The sequence below is a fragment of the Erpetoichthys calabaricus genome, chromosome 10, assembly GCF_900747795.2.
Source record: "Erpetoichthys calabaricus chromosome 10, fErpCal1.3, whole genome shotgun sequence".
NCBI classification, from domain to species: Eukaryota; Metazoa; Chordata; class Cladistia; order Polypteriformes; family Polypteridae; genus Erpetoichthys; species Erpetoichthys calabaricus.
In genome coordinates, this window is record NC_041403.2 from 19,540,350 (window position 1) to 19,559,070 (window position 18,721).

General features: G+C 41.9%; 1 protein-coding gene across 1 annotated transcript in view; it reads left to right on the top strand.

The window, feature by feature from the left end:
* Positions 1–18,721, top strand: part of sgip1a (SH3GL interacting endocytic adaptor 1a) — a 337,919-nt gene that overhangs the window by 206,496 nt on the left and 112,702 nt on the right. Inside the window, exon 10 of the mRNA XM_051932771.1 lies at positions 3,875–3,951. Coding sequence (XP_051788731.1) covers positions 3,875–3,951 — 77 coding nt within the window. The remainder of the gene's footprint in view (positions 1–3,874; positions 3,952–18,721) is intronic.

Sequence of the window (18,721 nt, forward strand, 5' to 3'; positions counted from 1 at the left end):
ATTCAACAAGGTGCTGGAAACATTCCTCAGAGATGTTGCTCCACATTGACATGATAGCATCACACAGTTACTGCAGATCTGTCAGCTGCAGATCCATGATGTGAATCTCCTGTTCCAGCACACCCCAAAGGTGCTCTATTGGTTTGAAATCTGGTGACTGTGGAAGCCATTTGAGTCCAGTGAACTCATTTTCATGTTCAAGAAACCAGTTTGAGATAATCTGAGCTTTGTGCCATGGCGTGTTATCCTGCTGGAAGGAGCCATGAGAAGATGGGGACACTGCAGTCATAAAGGGATGGACATGGTCAGCAGCAATACTCAGCTAGGCTATGGCATTTAAGCGATACTCAGTTGATACTAAGGGGCCCAAAGTGTGCCAAGAAAATATCACAGACACCATTACAGCACCACCAGCAGCCTGAACCGTTGATACAAGGCAGGATGGATCCCTGCTTTCATGTTGCTGATGTCAAATTCTGACCCCACCATCTGAATGTCGCAGCAGAAATCAAGGCTCTGCAGACCAGGTGACATTTTTCCAATCTTCTGTTGTCTAATTTTAGTGAGCACTTTTTGTGAATTATAGCCTCATTTGCCTGTTTTTAGCTGACAGGAGTGTCACCCACTGTGGTCTCCTGATGCTGTAGACCACCTGCTTCAAGGTTTGACGTGTTGTGTGTTCAGAGCTGCTCTTCTGCACACCTCAGGTGTAATGAGTGCTTACTTGAGTTCCTGTTGCCTGTCTATCAGCTCAGACCAGTCTGGCCATTCTCCTCTGACCTCTGACATTACCAAGGCACTTTCATCCAGAGGTCTGCCGCTCACTGATATTCTGACCATTCTCTATAAACCCTAGAGATGGTTGTGGGTGAAAATCCCAGTAGATCAGCAGTTTCTGAAATACTCAGACACCAGTAACCAGGCCACGTTCAGGGTCACTTCAATCACATTTCTTCTCCATTCTGTTGCTCAGTTTGAACTTCAGCAGGTGGTATTGACGAGGTCTACAGGCCAAAATGCCTGGAGATTCTGCCATGTGATTGGCTGAGGAGATACAGTATTTGCATTAATGAGCAGTTGAACAGACGTACCTAATAAAGTGGCCGGTGAGTGTATAGTTTGACAGCAGTATTAACCTGTTATTCACATTTTATCATCACACCGGCCTGTCTAAACAAACAATCCCAGTGCTGTACAAATACCGGCTTGGAGTTGGAGGACCTGCTTGCAGGGCTGGTTACAGATTAACATCATACCCAGGATGGAGCAATAGCAGGCTAAGGGCCTTGCTAAGGATCTTCTAATTGCTAGAACAGAGCCTTAGCCTCAGAGCCACCACTCCACCTAATGGTCAGTTAGCCATCTTGCACGGCCACTTTTCTCCGTCCTGCATTCTGACACATGGAACAGGACAATTAGCTGTCTCACGCCAAGAGTCAAGAGCAGTTTCTTATTTCTTATGTATGATGTCATCTAGCATTGTATTTTCTTTGCTGTGTTGGCGTTTACACCATTGCCACTTGTGTGTGTGAAACATTTGGCTACACAGGACCAACCTTAAATTGTGAGCAGGCTGTTAAATGTGAAATGGGATCCTATTTTGCAGTCGTATTCTCATCATGTCCTGAATAGCTGCTCTCAAAATGTCAAATAGGTCATGTTTTTTGAATATGTGTGTATCTTATTAGATTATTGTTTATTTACATAATCTTTTTAAATTATTAAATCAATTTACCTTTCCTGTTTGACAGTTTTATACTTGTTTATTGACAATTTATCTGTTTAATCTGCATCATTAATAAAGTATCTATCTATCTATCTATCTATCTATCTATCTATCTATCTATCTATCTATCTATCTATCTATCTATCTATCTATCTATCTATCTATCTATCTATCTAACTTACACAGGTCAGGTCAGGTTGAGGGGCATGCACTGGTACAGTGTGTCGCCGCACTCACCACCCAATGAAACAGCTCGGGATCCTGGTTGGCAACCCCCCAGGCAGACACACAGTCCAGTCCCACCCTCCACAGCCAGGTGTTATGTGGGTGTCCCCTTGGCCTGGTTCTCGACAATGAAGATCCTGTGAGTCGGATCATCCTTGGGGAATCGTGCCACATGGCTGTAGTGCCATAACTCAGTGGTTCTCAAACTGTGGGGTGAGCCCCCCTAGGGGGGCGTGAAGTAATATAAAGGGGGGCGAGAAGATGTGAAAAAAAGAAAACAAGAATCGAAAATATGAAAAATACATGTATTGAAACCAAAACAAATTAACTTAAACTACATTCTGATACTAGAAAAATAAATACAGAGTTAGATAAATGTCGATAAAAGTTAAGTAGTGTCAGAAAGGCGCAATATTGTGCCCGACCCGGCACAGACGTGACACAGGAGGCACGTATAAAATACAAATATTTTATTATTCTTCACCTGTGGGCACACGTCTTCCCCGTAACCCACAGGCAATACACAGTCCCAAGCACAGATAGATAGATAGATAGATAGATAGATAGATAGATAGATAGATAGATAGATAGATAGATAGATAGATAGATAGATAGATAGATAGATAGATAGATAGATAGATAGATAGATAGATAGATAGGAAAGGGACTATATGATAGATAGATAGATAGATAGATAGATAGATAGATAGATAGATAGATAGATAGATAGATAGATAGATAGATAGATAGATAGATAGATAGATAGATAGATAGATAGATAGATAGATAGATAGATAGATAGGAAAGGGACTATATGATAGATAGATAGATAGATAGATAGATAGATAGATAGATAGATAGATAGATAGATAGATAGATAGATAGATAGATAGATAGATAGATAGATACTTTAACCACCAGTACAAGCACTTTTCTTCTTGGCACCACCACTCCCCTCTAGCAACCTTGTCCTCCTCCACCCAACTCTGGCTGCTGAGTGGTGGTCGCTGGCTCCTTTTATAGTCCACCCAGAAGTGCTCCAGGTGTTTGATCACCGAGTTCTGGCTGCACTTCCAGGTGTGATGAATCTGTTGCCCACATGGGCTCAGGAGTCCCAAACACAGCACCCCCTGGCGGTACCTGCGGGACCCAACAGGGCTGCCCCCAACTCCAATTCCCAGGGAGCCCTGTGGGAAACCAAGGCACTACTCCAGCCCAGGGGGGCGGCCATCTAGCGTCCAGGGAGAGGTATTGCAGTGTCCAGGGCTGCTCCCTCTGAATATAGTGTGCGGGGGTGTCCCGGCTGAGCATGGACGCCAGCCAACTGCCACAGTAGGTATAATAAAATATGTATCTATGATATATCATTAATTAAAAAAGAACAAATTGGTAATAGTGGGCTCCTTTCAAAAAAACGTTAGGGGGGCGCGATTAAAACTGTTATGAAAACTCAGGTCGCAAATACTTAAAGGTTGAGAAACACTGCCATAACTAATGCCCCCCTCGCAATGCAGGTAATGTGGCTCATTCGGGACTCCATGAGCAACACAAAGTCAAACCAGCGGTACCCAAGGATTCTCTGAAGAGACACAGTACCAGAGGAGTCCAGTCTTGTACCCTTATAGATAACACATTTGTGTGACTTCTCAAGCTGTACGGTCATCATTGCAATTTTCTAGTTTTACCATAAGACAGACTGCTAACTTGAACAATACTTGTATATTTGCTGACACTGTACGGTGGTCCACTGAATACAGTTAGCTGTTGTACTACAAACGCCTGAGCACAGGATGACTTCTAGACTCTGAAACTGGCTGATGATAACTTTGTCCCATGAAGTACTGGCTAAGGAATTTCAGAAAATCGATGGATATGAATTTATTCTCCCTTAGTCTAACTTCTTCTCTTTTCTTCTCCTTTTAGCAAGGTTACACCAGAAGATCCCACAGTTCTATTTGGACCACCCTTGGAGTTAGCCTTTGAAGGCCAGAAGTCAGAAGGTAAAAACTCTTTATTTGGGAACTCAAAAGCAGGTCTCATAAAACTTGCATGAATTCTAAAAATGTGACCACTTCTTGATTGCTTTTAAAAGATGTAGCGCACCCTTTCATTATTAGACACATTTTCAGTTTTGTGTTAATGATGTAGACTGGAGTATCTTCCAGCCATTGTTCATTTCTGAGTGTGATGAGCTTCACTGCTTTCTCATTCTGGTATAAGATGTGGGGTAGTTTTCTGCCCCCAGTCCTGTCCATCTACTGTACAGTGCATCCGGAAAGTATTCACAGCACATCACTTTTTCCACATTTTCTTATGTTACAGCCTTATTCCAAAATGGATTAAATTCATTTTTTTCTTCAGAATTGTACACACAACAACCCATAATGACAACGTGAAAAAAGTTTACTTGAGGTTTTTGCAAATTTATTAAAAATAAAAAAACTGAGAAATCCCATGTCCATAAGTATTCACAGCCTTTGCTCAATACTTTGTCGATGCACCTTTGGCAGCAATTACACCCTCAAGTCTTTTTGAATATGATGCCACAAGCTTGGCACACCTATCCTTGGCCAGTTTCGCCCATTCCTCTTTGCAGCACCTCTCAAGCTCCATCAGGTTGGATGGGAAGCGTCGGTGCACAGCCATTTTAAGATCTCTCCAGAGATGTTCAATTGGATTCAAGTCTGGGCTCTGGCTGGGCCACTCAAGGACATTCACAGAGTTGTCCTGAAGCCACTCCTTTGATATCTTGGCTGTGTGCTTAGGGTCGTCGTCCTGCTGAAAGATGAACCGTCGCCCCAGTCTGAGGTCAAGAGCGCTCTGGAGCAGGTTTTCATCCAGGATGTCTCTGTACATTGCTGCAGTCATCTTTCCCTTTATCCTGACTAGTCTCCCAGTCCCTGCCGCTGAAAAACATCCCCACAGCATGATGCTGCCACCACCATGCTTCACTGTAGGGATGGTATTGGTCTGCTGATGAGCGTTGCCTGGTTTCCTCCAAACGTGACGCCTGGCATTCACACCAAAGAGTTCAATCTTTGTCTCATCAGACCAGAGAATTTTCTTTCTCATGGTCTGAGAGTCCTTCAGGTGCCTTTTGGCAAACTCCAGGCGGGCTGCCATGCGCCTTTTACTAAGGAGTGGCTTCCATCTGGCCACTCTACCATACAGGCCTGATTGGTGGATTGCTGCAGAGATGGTTGTCCTTCTGGAAGGTTCTCCTCTCTCCACAGAGGACCTCTGGAGCTCTGACAGAATGACCATCGGGTTCTTGGTCACCTCCCTGACTAAGGCCCTTCTCCCCCGATCGCTCAGTTTAGATGGCCGGCCAGCTCAAGGAAGAGTCCTGGTGGTTTCGAACTTCTTCCACTTATGGATGATGGAGGCCACTGTGCTCATTGGGACCTTCAAAGCAGCAGAAATTTTTCTGTAACCTTCCCCAGATTTGTGCCTCGAGAAAATCCTGTCTCGGAGGTCTACAGACAATTCCTTTGACTTCATGCTTGGTTTGTGCTCTGACATGAACTGTCAACTGTGGGACCTTATATAGACAGGTGTGTGCCTTTCCACATCATGTCCAATAAACTGAATTTACCACAAGGTGGACTCCAATGAAGCTGCAGAAACATCTCAAGGATGATCAGGGGAAACAGGATGCACCTGAGCTCAATTTTGAGCTTCACGGCAAAGGCTGTGAATACTTATGGACATGGGATTTCTCAGTTTTTTTATTTTTAATAAATTTGCAAAAATCTCAAGTAAACTTTTTTCACGTTGTCATTATGGGGTGTTGTGGGTAGAATTCTGAGGAAAAAAATGAATTTAATCCATTTTGGAATAAGGCTGTAACATAACAAAATGTGGAAAAAGTGATGCGCTGTGAATACTTTCCGGATGCACTGTATATGGTGGGCTCGGCCTCAATAAAGATGAGAAGGCTACATCAAGTAATCATCTCAAATAATGAGTTACATTTTATTCTCAGAGATTGGTAGATCCTCAGTCTTTTATTTGAATGCATTTACCTCAAAGCAAATGTTTTAAATGAGGAGTATATTTTTTCTCAAAAAAAGGAAAACTTCAAATAGGAGTAACAAAGGCCAGGAGGAGAGCAACAGCAATTAATACAATCGCACACGGTGAGGAAGATGCTGATGGAAAGCAAAAATAAATAAATAAATCTCTACTCTATAATAAAGCACTATGGTATGTGTGGTCAATCCCTCAGAGCAATCTGATTGATTAGTCTAGTTTTGGTTTGATTGGTCAGTTTGGCTTTGGTGACACCACAAAAGAGGAAGTGTGAGTGGGAGATAGAAGGCACTCTGAGGAGTAGAAGGCACTCTGAGAGTCGCCTTCCAAGAGAGAAGGAATCAAACCAGACAGGAGGAGAGAAAGAGGTCTCCATAATAATGACAGTCTGAGAAGCAGGATTTACAGGAATGTACTCAACAGAGCGAAAGATGAGAGAATCTCCCTCAGAGACTAAAAAGTATCAAGCCAGACAGGAGATGAGAAAGGCACCTCGAAAATAAGGACAGAGTCTGAGAAGCAGGCATTATAGGAACGTGCTCGACAGAGAGAAGAGGTTAGTAAAGGTGTAGGAGGCATGTTGAGAGAGTCCCCTTTAAAGTCGGAAAGTATAAGACCTCAAAAATAATCTGAGAAGCAGGCCTTACTGGAATGCACGCAAGAGAAGAGGCGCCGGGAAAGACATATTGGTTAAGGTTATAAGAGGCACGCAGAGATGAGAGAGATGCCTTCAAAGAGGGTAAGTATAAAGCAGACAGGAGGCTAGAAAGACACCTCGAAAATAATGACACAGTCTGAGAAGCAGGCTTTACAAGAACACCCTCGACACAAGGAGCGCCGGCGAAGAGAAGTTAGTAAAGGCATTGGAGTCAAGCTGAGAGAGTTACTTTCACAGTTAGAAAATATACAATCTTGAAAATAATTTGAAAAGCAGTCTTTACAGAAGCGGGCACAAGAGAAGAGGCACCGGTGAAGACATGTTAGGTACGGTGTAAGAGGCACTCTGAGATAAAAGAGAGTTGCCTTCAAAGATGGAAAATATTAAAGTTGACAGGAGCCGAGACAGGTTCCTCGAAAATAACGACAGAGTCTGAGAAGCAGGCTTTACAGGAACGTTCTCGACACAGGGAGCGCCGATCAAAGAGAAATTAGTAAAGCTGTAGGAGGCAAGCTGAGAGAGTTGATTTCAAAGTCAGAAAGGATAAGACCTCGAAAATAATTGTGTAAGGCGCTCTGAGATAAGAGAGTCCCCTTCAAAGACAGAAAGTATTAAACCGGACAGTATTAAAGTGGACCGTGCCTCAAAAATAATGACAGAGTCTGAGAAGCTGGTCTTACAGGAGCGTGTTCGACACAGAGAACTCTTGGGGTTCACCCACAAAGAACAAGGACATAATTAGAACATCACTTATGAAACCAATAGAAAAAAATATAAAGACGTGAAAAATAATAACACAAAATCAACAATTAAACATAAAATATACATCATTTTAACCCAACAGTTAGGAAGCAGCTTTCTCAAATGAATGGTGATGTTAAAAATGGTAACAGTCAGGGATCAGTGCTGGGGCTGCTGCTGCTTTTAATATTCGTAAAATAATCCAGCCATCCATCCATTTTCCAACCCGCTGAATCCGAACACAGGGTCACGGGGGTCTGCTGGAGCCAATCCCAGCCAACAAAGGCACAAGGCAGGAAACAATCCCGGGCAGGGTGCCAACCCACCGCAGTCGTAAATAATCTCTCTACTATAAAAAACAATCCTGCAGAGAAACAGTAGGGCGACGAGACGTGATCTTCACGTGAAGATCACGGAAGACACTTAAAAGACCCGTAAGACTAAAGAGACTGGCCACGGAGTGTCTTGCAGGGACCTTAAACATGAGACTTTGTGCCAAGAGATTGACCCAGGACCGTCTCACGATGACGTAAAACATGAGATTCTTGTAAGACGCGCCCTATTTACAACCAAATAAGAGCACGGGCAGCAACACACTCAGTCGTGTTTTGGCTTTGAGCACACACAGATCCAGGGCACTCAGTGCATATAAAGTGTATAAGGATAATACGTTATAAATGAAACGTAGATGACTAAGTGAAGAAGTAAGCAGCGCAGAGAAAAGAGATTCAAAAGCGATGGAGAGACAGAAAAGAAAAAGAATAATCTAGGTACAAGTTCAGAAAATAAGGAAAGTAATTATCAGCCCGGAACAAGTGGAGCTGAAAAAAAAGCAGGTCCAATCCAGACATTGGCGCTATACACATGCAGAGCAGGTTAGAGATTATGAAAGCAATGGAATTCGAAAGGCTCAAAAAAAAATACGTTGGCACGATACGAATGTGGAAAAAGTTAAAGAATATGAAAGTAGGAAAATTAGAAGTATAAAAAAAAGAAAGTAAAGATCACAGTAGCGCAAACAAACGGAAATTATTACTCGAAAAAGGGAAAATAATCACCATGAACCAGGTGTCATTGAAACAAAAGCAGGATAAAGCGAGGTCAGAAATAAAAGACAGAGTAGAAAACAAAGTAAAACTTCATGAAGAGGTTAAAAAACAAGGGGGCCAAAGACATGCAGAGCAGGTTAGAGATAATGAAAACTGGAATTCAAAAGACTCAAAAGAAACGTAGGCGCGAAACAAAGAAAGTAAACATCGCATTAGTGCAAAGAAAGAGAAATTATTACTCGGAGTAATAACGAAAAGGCGAATAGAGATCGAATATATGGACACAGGTGATATGCCAGAAGTAAGTAAGTATTGTAAGGCTTTGAAGTTTAAGTCAAGAGAATTTCAAAAAACGGAGTTTACCTCACATGCATTTATTGGTTACTTTGCAAAAAAAAATATTAACTGCTGATGATGAACATCGCTTTGTCTGTACTGAAATTCCAAACAGAGAAACCTATCCTGAATTATGTTACATTAAACGCATGTCTCACTGATCTCATTAAAAAGATTCAGCACATTGGGACTCGAAAGATTACAAATATTGTTTTTACGTAAGTTCGGAAATAAAAGTGAAACTAATGAAAATAGCAACAATTCAAAGAAAAAAAAATCTTAAAAGTGTGTATCCGGAAAAACAAAAATGGGGGTTGGCGAGTGAAGCCCCCTAGTCTTTATAACAATAAAAAGCATAAGCTGGTTAAGTCTTCAGATGATACCAAACTAGGTGGAAGAGCAAATAATGGAGATGCCTATAAAAAATTGCCGGGGGGGCTTCTACAGCATATGGGCTTTGGTCTGGTTTGTGGCAGGCATCTTGAGCATGGGAAATTAAATAAAATAAATATATTATTATTATTATTATTACTATTAAATTTAATGTAAATAAATGTAAAGTATTACTTGTAGGAAGTCAAAATGTTAAAATGTTATATTTGCGTACACAGTGAGAAGTCTGGAACTTGAAAATGCACCTTATGAGAAGGACTCAGGAGTCATAATTGACTCTTAAATTTCTACCTCCAGGCTGTACAGAGGTGATTATGAAGGCATATAGGATGCTAGGTATATAGACCCCCGATATGTGCAGTACAAGTCAAGGGAGGACATACAGTACGTAAAGTATAAAATGCACTAGTGAGGCCCCGTATGGAGTGCTATGTACAGTCTTCATCTCCATAGTGCAAAACATGTAATGGAAATGACTAAGAGCAACTAGACTGGCTCTAGAACTTTGAGGTATGAACTATGAGTAAAGACTAAAGGAGTTGAAACCTTAGCTGACATGATAGATTTGAATTGTTTAAAATTATTAAGAAAACTAGTACAGTGGACCCCAGAAATTATTTATTTCCTCACCAACCCTTAGAGAATATTTCTACACACAACGAACCATGGATACTGTACTTGAAACAAAGTAGGACCTTCAAAACTTAAGTGTATGTCAGAGATGGGCACAGGTGGTCCTGGAGGACTGCAGTGGCTGCAAGATTTTTTCTGGAAGCCAATTGGTTAATTAGACGCCAACCCTTGCCAATAACAGATCTTAATTAATTTTATGGCTTGTTAGTGTTTTCATTCAGCCGTGTCAGGTCATTCTTATATCGTCGATTTCCTTTCTTTTGTTTTCAAGGATGTCATCCAGATAATTTGAAGGCCAGAGTGGATGCGTACTTCTCAGTCCTTCACTTTTCCCTCTTTCAATGCTGAATACACCCAGGGGTAAAGAAACGACAAGTCAGATGGAGAACTGCTGGTTCCTTTGTCATTTGCATCGTATTGCTAATGAGGAGCCATTCAAACAATGAATACAGCGGTTTAAGACTGAAATAAGCATTTAAGGTTTCAAAATCTTAACAAGTGAGACCACTAAAATGAAGCAAAAAATGTTGCTTAAGCAATTAACTCACTTGACATCTCAAAAAGAAACTGGGTTGGAACAAACACCTGCAGCCACTACTGTGACCCTCCAGGACCGAATTTGCCCACCCCTTCTCTACGTCTTTTGGAAGAACTTGCGCCTGATCAGCTCAATGAGCTGATTGGCTCGTTTGCACCATAACTGTTATTCTGCTACCATGGTTACCGATCACTTGTCAGCCAGCTGTGGTTTTGCTAGGCCGTGATTTTTCATGTAGCCTTGGGTCTAACATTAATGACTTTGCTGTGTCCTGCTCAAAATTTTGTTCTGTACTCCCCACTCAGATGTATTTTACGCATATCGATTTCCCAGGTGACATTGAGTGAAGGGCATCCGCTAAATAAATTACTGTATATGACTCAGTAAGTGATTTCAAAACATTCACTTGTTTCATTTGTGGAAGAAAAAGAGAGAGTGGCGGCGACACTACATTTTGTAGCCTCTGGTAGCACCCGGAGAGTCATAGCTGTGAATAACAAAATTGAATGAGCAATTTTGTTTAAAATGTTTAACTTGAGTTTTGGTGCATAGTTTCCCAAAGACTCACAGTTTGGGGCAAGTACAACTTGACCCATAACCTGAAATATGAGCTTTTCTGGTTTCTCTTTTACCACATCTGTAATTGTGGACTGAGAATACAAATTTGGCATTCGCATGAAGTAAGAAATCGGCTCAGTAACCCAGCAGTTGGCTCATAGATCAAGTACTCCAGAGCTGATTCGCACACTCTTTGTCATTTTCTGTGTCGTGTTTACACATTCTCTTCATTTCTCCATTTGTTTTCTACCAGGTACTTGAGTTGTCCTCCCACATCGCAAGGCAAGTTGTTTTAGGTTAACTGGCGACTCTAAATTGGCCCAAGTGTGGCTGCATACTCTTCTTTTAGTGAATCATTTGAAAAAATCCGTAAGCACAAAGGAAGCGATTCACTGGAGTGCATGCATGAACTGCTTTATGTCGTCAGTGTCTTTTGTTTGCTTTTAGATGTTTAAAGCTCATGCATAAGAACCAAGTCAATACCCAAGAATCAGTCTAACGATCCTAGTTCATTTGATTCACACATGAGTTACTACTTGAAAATCAGTCTTAACGATTATCATTCGATTCATTTGCAAATCACTACCTGAGAATCAATCTAAAGATTCTTGTTCATTTAATAATAATAATAATAATAATAATAATACATTTTATTTATATAGCGCCTTTCCCATGCTCAGGGCACTTACAGAATAAATAAAGAACGGCAGAATATACAGTATATAGCATTGTACAAACCAGATAAATAAACAAAGAAGATTAAGACAGTAAATTCTGAAAAAAAAAAAAAAAACAGACAACATAATTGATGGTCTCGCACACACACACAGGTTACATGAGCATCTTGACAGAGAAGTAAACTGAGAGAAGGGTAATAAAGTCAAGTAGAGCTAAAAGCCTTCCTGAACAGATGAGTTTTGAGTTGTTTTTTAAAAGAATTCATGGAGTCAGCTGACCTGATTAATTTCGGTAGGTCATTCCAGAGTCTGGGCGCTATACAGCTGAAGGCCCTGCTGTCACCCATGAAGTGTAGATTAGCGAGGGGCACAACAAGATTACCAGAATCAGAGGACCTTAGTGGGTGGACAGGCACATAGTGATGGAGAAGGTCACTGATGTAGTTTGCCGCGAGGTTATTTAAGGCTTTGTAGGTTATTAGTAGGATTTTATATTCGATTCTGTAAGACACAGGGAGCCAGTGAAGACGGAGCAGGATGGGTGTGATGTGCTCGCTGCTGCTGGTTCGAGTAAGGACTCTTACAGCTGAGTTTTGAATAAGCTGGAGCTGTGATATAAGATTAGAAGGGGCACCTGCCAGTAGGGAATTACAATAATCGATGCAGGATGTGATAAAAGCATGGACAAGTTTCTCAGCATTAGAGAAGGAGAGGAAGGAGCGAACACGTGATATGTTACGGACGTGAAAGTAAGAATGTTTCTTAATGTGATTTATGTGGGCGGAATAAAAGAAGGAGGAATCAAAAATGACACCAAGATTTTTTACAGTAGAGGCAGGTCTGATGAGATCACTGCCAAGATGGACTGGGAAGGAGCTCATTTTATTAAGTTGCATTTTAGTCCCAATTTGCAGGAGTTCAGTTTTATTGCAAATTAATTTTAAAGAGTTCTGCTCCATCCAGGTTTTAATTTCACTAAGGCAGGTTGTGAGCTGAGAAAGCTCTGATGAAGTTCCACTTTTAACATTGAAGTAGAGCTGAGTATCATCTGCATAAAAATGATAACCCAATCCATAACTACGGATAATATGGCTAAGGGGAAGCATGTAAATACAGAAAAGCAGAGGACCAAGGACAGAGCCTTGAGGGACTCCTTGTGTGACTGGCGCTGAGCTGGATCTGCTGTTGCCAAGACTAACAAACTCTTGCCTATCAGTCAGATAGGACTTGAACCACTAGAGGGCAGTGCCAGAGATACCCAGCATGTTCTCCATTCTGGACAGTAGGATGTCATGTCTGACCTGAGTGTCAAATGCTGCACTGAGGTCTAACAGAATTAATATGCTAGTTTGTCCAGAGTCTGCTGCCATAAGCAAATCATTGGTTACCCGTAGCAGAGCAGTTTCACAGCTGTGCCGCGCCCTGAAACCAGACTGAAAGGGTTCCATCAAATTATTAGAGGTTAGGTAATTGGTGAGTTGGGAAGCTACAACACGCTCAAGAACTTTTGACAGGAAAGGTAAGTGGGAAATAGGCCGGAAATTGTTAAGATTGTCAGCATCAAGACCAGACTTTTTTAACATTGGGGTTACAGAAGCAATTTTAAAAGTGAGCGGCACAGAGCCAGTGTCAAGGGATGAGTTTATTATTGTTGTAACAGTCGGGATTATGGCATGAAGGCAGGATTTAAGTAGTGTGGTGGGGATGGGGTCAAGTACACAAGTAGTCGGCCTCATCTTACAAAGCAGGTTATTAACAAACGCAGAGGTGACTGGTGAGAACTTAGAGAAGGAGCTGGATGGAGTGGGAAAACAGGGAGAGATATAAACAGATGATGTATTTATGTTAGTTGAATTATTTAGATCTTTAATTTTGTTACGGAAAAAGTGGAGGAATTCCTCACAGACTTCAGTAGAAGAGGTAGTTGGACCAGACGCGAGTTCGAGTAGTTTATTAACTACAGAGAACAAAACCTTTGGGTTATCATGGCTACTTTCTATTATTCTGCCATAATGGGTGTTCTTGGCAGCAGTTGGTGCTTCTCTGTAAGCTCTTTGGTGGTCAGAGAAAGCCTGGATGTGCACGGTGAGGCCAGTCTTACGTGACATTCTCTCAAGGCGTCGGCCAGCTGCTTTCATAGATCGCAATTCTGAGTTATACCAAGGAGCTGAGCGTTTAAAGGAAACCTCCTTATGTTTTAAAGGAGCTGTTTTATCTAATGCTGAGTGAAGGGCTGAGTTATAGTGGTGAACAACACTATCTAGTGTTGGTGGAATAGGTGAAGACAGTAAAAGATCAGAAATGGATCCAGAAACGATAGAGGGACAGATATTTTTAAGGTTTCTGTAAGAAATTTGTCGTTTACAGGTAAGAGGTGGGAGAGGTAATGAGACAGTGAAAAATACTGCTTTATGGTCAGAGAGTCCCAAATCAGTGCTGTAAATGTTGGCAACAGATAGTCCAGAAGTGCAAATCAGATCCAATATATGACCACCAGAGTGTGTTGGAAAATCAACATGTTGTGTCAAGTCAAAGCAGTCCAGTAAGGATAGGAATTCATTTCTCAGTTTAGATGTGGGGGTGTCAATATGGATGTTGAAATCACCAAGAAGGATAATTCTCTGAGAGTAAGAGCTTAGGTGGGTCAAAAGTTCAATCAGATCGGATAAGAAGGATGCATTGTATTTTGGGGGACGATAAAGAACAATGAGTGAGACAGGACCTGATTCCGTTGTTAGTTTAAGAGCCAGGCACTCAAAAGACAATGGGCAGTCAATTGGGATTCTTTTAATGTTTAAGTCTTCACTGATAATTACTGCCAGCCCGCCGCCTTGTCTTGAGCTGCGAGGCTCTGAGTGGAAAGTGAAACCAATTGGAGTCGCCTCTGTGAGAGACGCAAATTCGTTTGGTTTTTGCCAAGTCTCCGTTAGACACAGAATATCAAGTTTGGTGTCAGTGATGAGTTCTGACAGCACCAATGCTTTGCCATTAAGAGACCTTGAGTTAAACAGTGCAATATTACATAATGAGGCTTCTTTCTACACAGAGCCGCAATCAGGGTTTATTTCCACATAATGCAAATTTGGCACACTGACAATTCTATTTCCAGGGTCATGAGAAGGACGGCGTATTCCTGAGCAAATGCTGCCGGTGGTCTTTTCATTCGCAGCCCGGCGGTGGCGGCGACCTGACCCGCGATGTATATGTTTCGGGCGCTGCAAAATACCGGCGTCCTTTAGGATGTTGCAGTCAGACCATTTGCTCTGGACAAACTGTTTAATAAGAAGGAGTTTGTCATGAGAGTATTTTAGCATGATACTGGGCAATACTTATCTGAATAGCAGTGGAGAAGCAGCACAGCACAGCGGAACCGGTAGGACAGGCGGGTGTGGTAGCGTAGGTGAGCAGCCATAGCAATCAGCAGAAAGCATAGCAAGAGGAGGTAGCAGGAGTTGGAGGTTCCAATACACAGCCACAAAATGTAACGCTTGGTAATTTCAGGCATGATCGCCCCGGAGCCAAAAGCCAGGTTAATAAGAACATCAGATCAGTTCCCAGTCGTAGAGTACTATAAGATGAAACGGGAGCAGATCAGCAAAGCAAATTAAATATAATCACGAAGACAGATCATCCCGAGGTCCTAGATTGCCAGGCACAAAGAAATGCTTGAAGGTTCTCGTCCCGTGATCCACAGACTCAGCTGTTCCCAGTCAAAGTAGAGTCCATAAAATCTGTAAATATAAGCCAAATCCATACAATTCGAGTCAGCTGTATCCACGAACTATACGTACAATAAAAGAAATAAAACAAACGTAAGAAAGTGTAGAATTAGGCGAATTTTGCGAAAAGTGTTGTTTACAGGGAGGAGCGGCAACAACATGCGTGCGCCAGCGTCCCCTCACCTGTCTCTGTTTGATTGTAATGATTGTCATACATGAACAAATTACTTCCCAAGAGTGCTTAACAATTTTCGTTGATTTCATTCAGGAACAAATTACTACCCGTGAACCAGTCTAACCATTCTCGCTCATTAGATTTGTAAGTGAAACACTACCTGTGAACCAGTCTAATAATTCTTATTCATTTGATTCATGAATGAATCACTACTTGAGAATGTCTTTAACGATTCTTGTTCATTTGATTCGCAAACAAATCACTTCCATGTGAATCAATCTAACAATTCTTGTTAATTTAAAATCAGAAACAAATGACTATCCCAGAATCAGTTGATCAATTCTCATTCATTTAATTCATGAACGAATCACTACCTGTGAACTAATCGAATAATTCTTGTTTGTTTGATTCTAATAATTCTCGTTCATTTGATTCATGAATACATCTCTACAAAAGAATCAGTCTAACGATTCACATTCATTGATTCAGTAACATAATGTAATTAATTATTATTATTATTATTATTATTATATAAAATTAATTATGTATTGTATGTAATTAAGTAAATAATTATATTATTTATGTACCACATACCAATCACTCATACACATGCTTACATACATGTATATATAAAAAATGTAAGAATTACACACACACACACACATATATATATATATATATATATATATATATATATATATATATATATATATATATATATATATATATATTGTAGCAGTTGAGGCTCGTGTCCACCTCTCAAACCCTCAGGTACCACTCTGATGACCAGGTGAAAGTATAATAATAATAACTTTTTATTTTGTTATTATAATGTGCACAAAGCACCCTCCACTCCACACTCATATAAACACAATACACTATTCTCTATAACCAATCCTCCACTCCCAGACACGTCGCCACCCTACCTCCCAGCTCAGCTCAATGTCTGGGCTTACCCAGAGTCCTTTTATAGCCCCTGACCCGGAAGTGGCTCCAAGCCAAACCCACAAGTCCGTTTTCCTTCCGGGTCAGGGCAAAATCCTTTTCTTCATCCCGGGAGCACATCGCTTCTTCCAGTCACGTGACTGGGATGCACTCCCGGGTTATAGGGCATGCCAGAGCCCACTAGCCCCCCTACAGCGACTCCTGGCGGCCCCCAAGGTATCCAGCAGGGCTGTGTCAAAACACTACACAGTCCATGAGGCCCTGCTGGAACTCGGGGCGCAAATATGCTGTCCGGAGGGCTCCTCCTAGCGGCCTGGGGGTGACGACCGGAGTCCATAGCCGGTCGTCTGTCACAATATATATATATAAATGTACGAATTATGAAATTGTATGTTAGTGATGCACTCAGAGGGACTTCCCAATTACGCCATACTCTAAAAGAATCAATTCACTTAAATGGATAGTTAGAATTAATCGAATTAGACCTGGAGAAAGCATACGACAGGGTGACTGAGAGGAGCTGTGGTATTGTATGAAGAAGTCAGGAGTGGCAGAGAAATACATAAGAGTTGTATAGGATATGTACGAGAGAAGTGTGACAGTGGTGAGGTCTGCAGTAGGATTGACGGAGGTGGGATTACATCAGGGATCGGCTTTGAGCCCTTTCTTATTGTTAATGGTGATGGACAGGTTGACAGACGAGATTAGACAGGAGTCCCCGTGGACTGTGATGTTTGCTGATGACATTGTGATCTGTAGTGATAGTAGGGAGCAGGTTGAGGAGACTCTGGAGAGGTGGAGATCTGCTCTAGAGAGGAGAGGAATGAAGGTCAGTAGGACCACCAAGACAGGATACATGTGTGTGAATGAGAGGGAGGTCAGTGGAATGGTGAGGATGAAGGGAGTAGAGTTGATGAAGGTGGATGAGTTTAAATACTTGGGATCAACAGTACAGAGTAATGGGGATTGTGGAAAAGAAGTGAAGAAGAGAGTGCAGGCAGGGTGGAATGGGTCGAGAAGAGTGTCAGGAGTGATTTGTTACAAACGGGTATCGGCAAGAGTGAAAGGGAAGGTCTACAGGACGGTAGTGAGACCAGTTATGTCATATGGGTTGGAGACAGTGGCACTGACCAGAAAGCAGGAGACAGAGCTGGAGGTGGCAGAGTTAAAGATGCTAAGATTTGCATTGGGTGTGATGAGGATGGACAGGATTAGAAATGAGGACATTAGAGGGTCAGCTCAGGTTGGGAGACAAAGTCAGAGAGGTGAGATTGTGCTGGTATGGACATGTGCAGAGGAGAGATGCTGATGGGAAAAGGATGCTAAGGATAGATCTGCCAGGGAAGAGGAAAAGAGGAAGGCCTAAGAGAAGGTTTATGGATGTGGTGAGAGAGGACATGCAGGTTATGGGGGTGACAGAGGAAGATGCAGAGGACAGAAAGCTATCGAAGAAGATGATCCGCTGTGGCAACCCCTAACGGGAGCAGCCGAAAGAAGAAGAAAGAATGGAATCAGTGAAGTGGATTGAAATGCACATCACTGTCATAATGGCCTGATCTTCTTTTCATAGCTTTTCATTGCCTTGTGCCGTCAGGATAGGCAGGATTAATTAGGTTAAACAGGTTGGAGAATGCAATGTGTGCATGCTTGTATGAAGTTTCAATCATCCTTTAGCCTTCCTTGTAATCAGTAGTTTAGAGATCACACACTGGTGGGCTCCTCTAGTTGAAACAGAGGGGCACAGCTAAATTCTACTGGGCCTCAGCAGATAAGTAAAAGGCTGTTCATTCTCACTGGACATATGGCTGTCTGTTTCATTTCCTAAAAGTAAATTTGAGACGGCTGTCTGAACAGACCTACAGCATAGCCAAATGCATTTGGGAGTAACACAAATCTGACATAACGACATTCTCAAACCCTACATAATTAATTCAGAGCTGTAGGACTGGAGCCGGCCCTGACAGAAGAAGACACAGCAGTGACACCAAGCCAGGACAGACAGCCAGAGCCCGACCATCACCCAATCATACAGGGCTAACTTAGACTTGCAAATTAAACTGATTCAGGCCACCATAACTGAGTTACATTATCCATCTTTGAGGATTTAGCAAATATGGGGAGGATGAACAAACTGCACATGGATAATGATGGCTCAGGGTTTCATCTTGGGATTCTAGATCAGTGAGACTGCAATGGTAACCACTGCATCACCATGCTGTGCCAACACACATTTAACATGAAGTGCACACAAAGATCGGGTGAATGTGAAAGCCCTAATAAGTGCAGACCAAAGTGGATTAAAGATATGGAGAATTC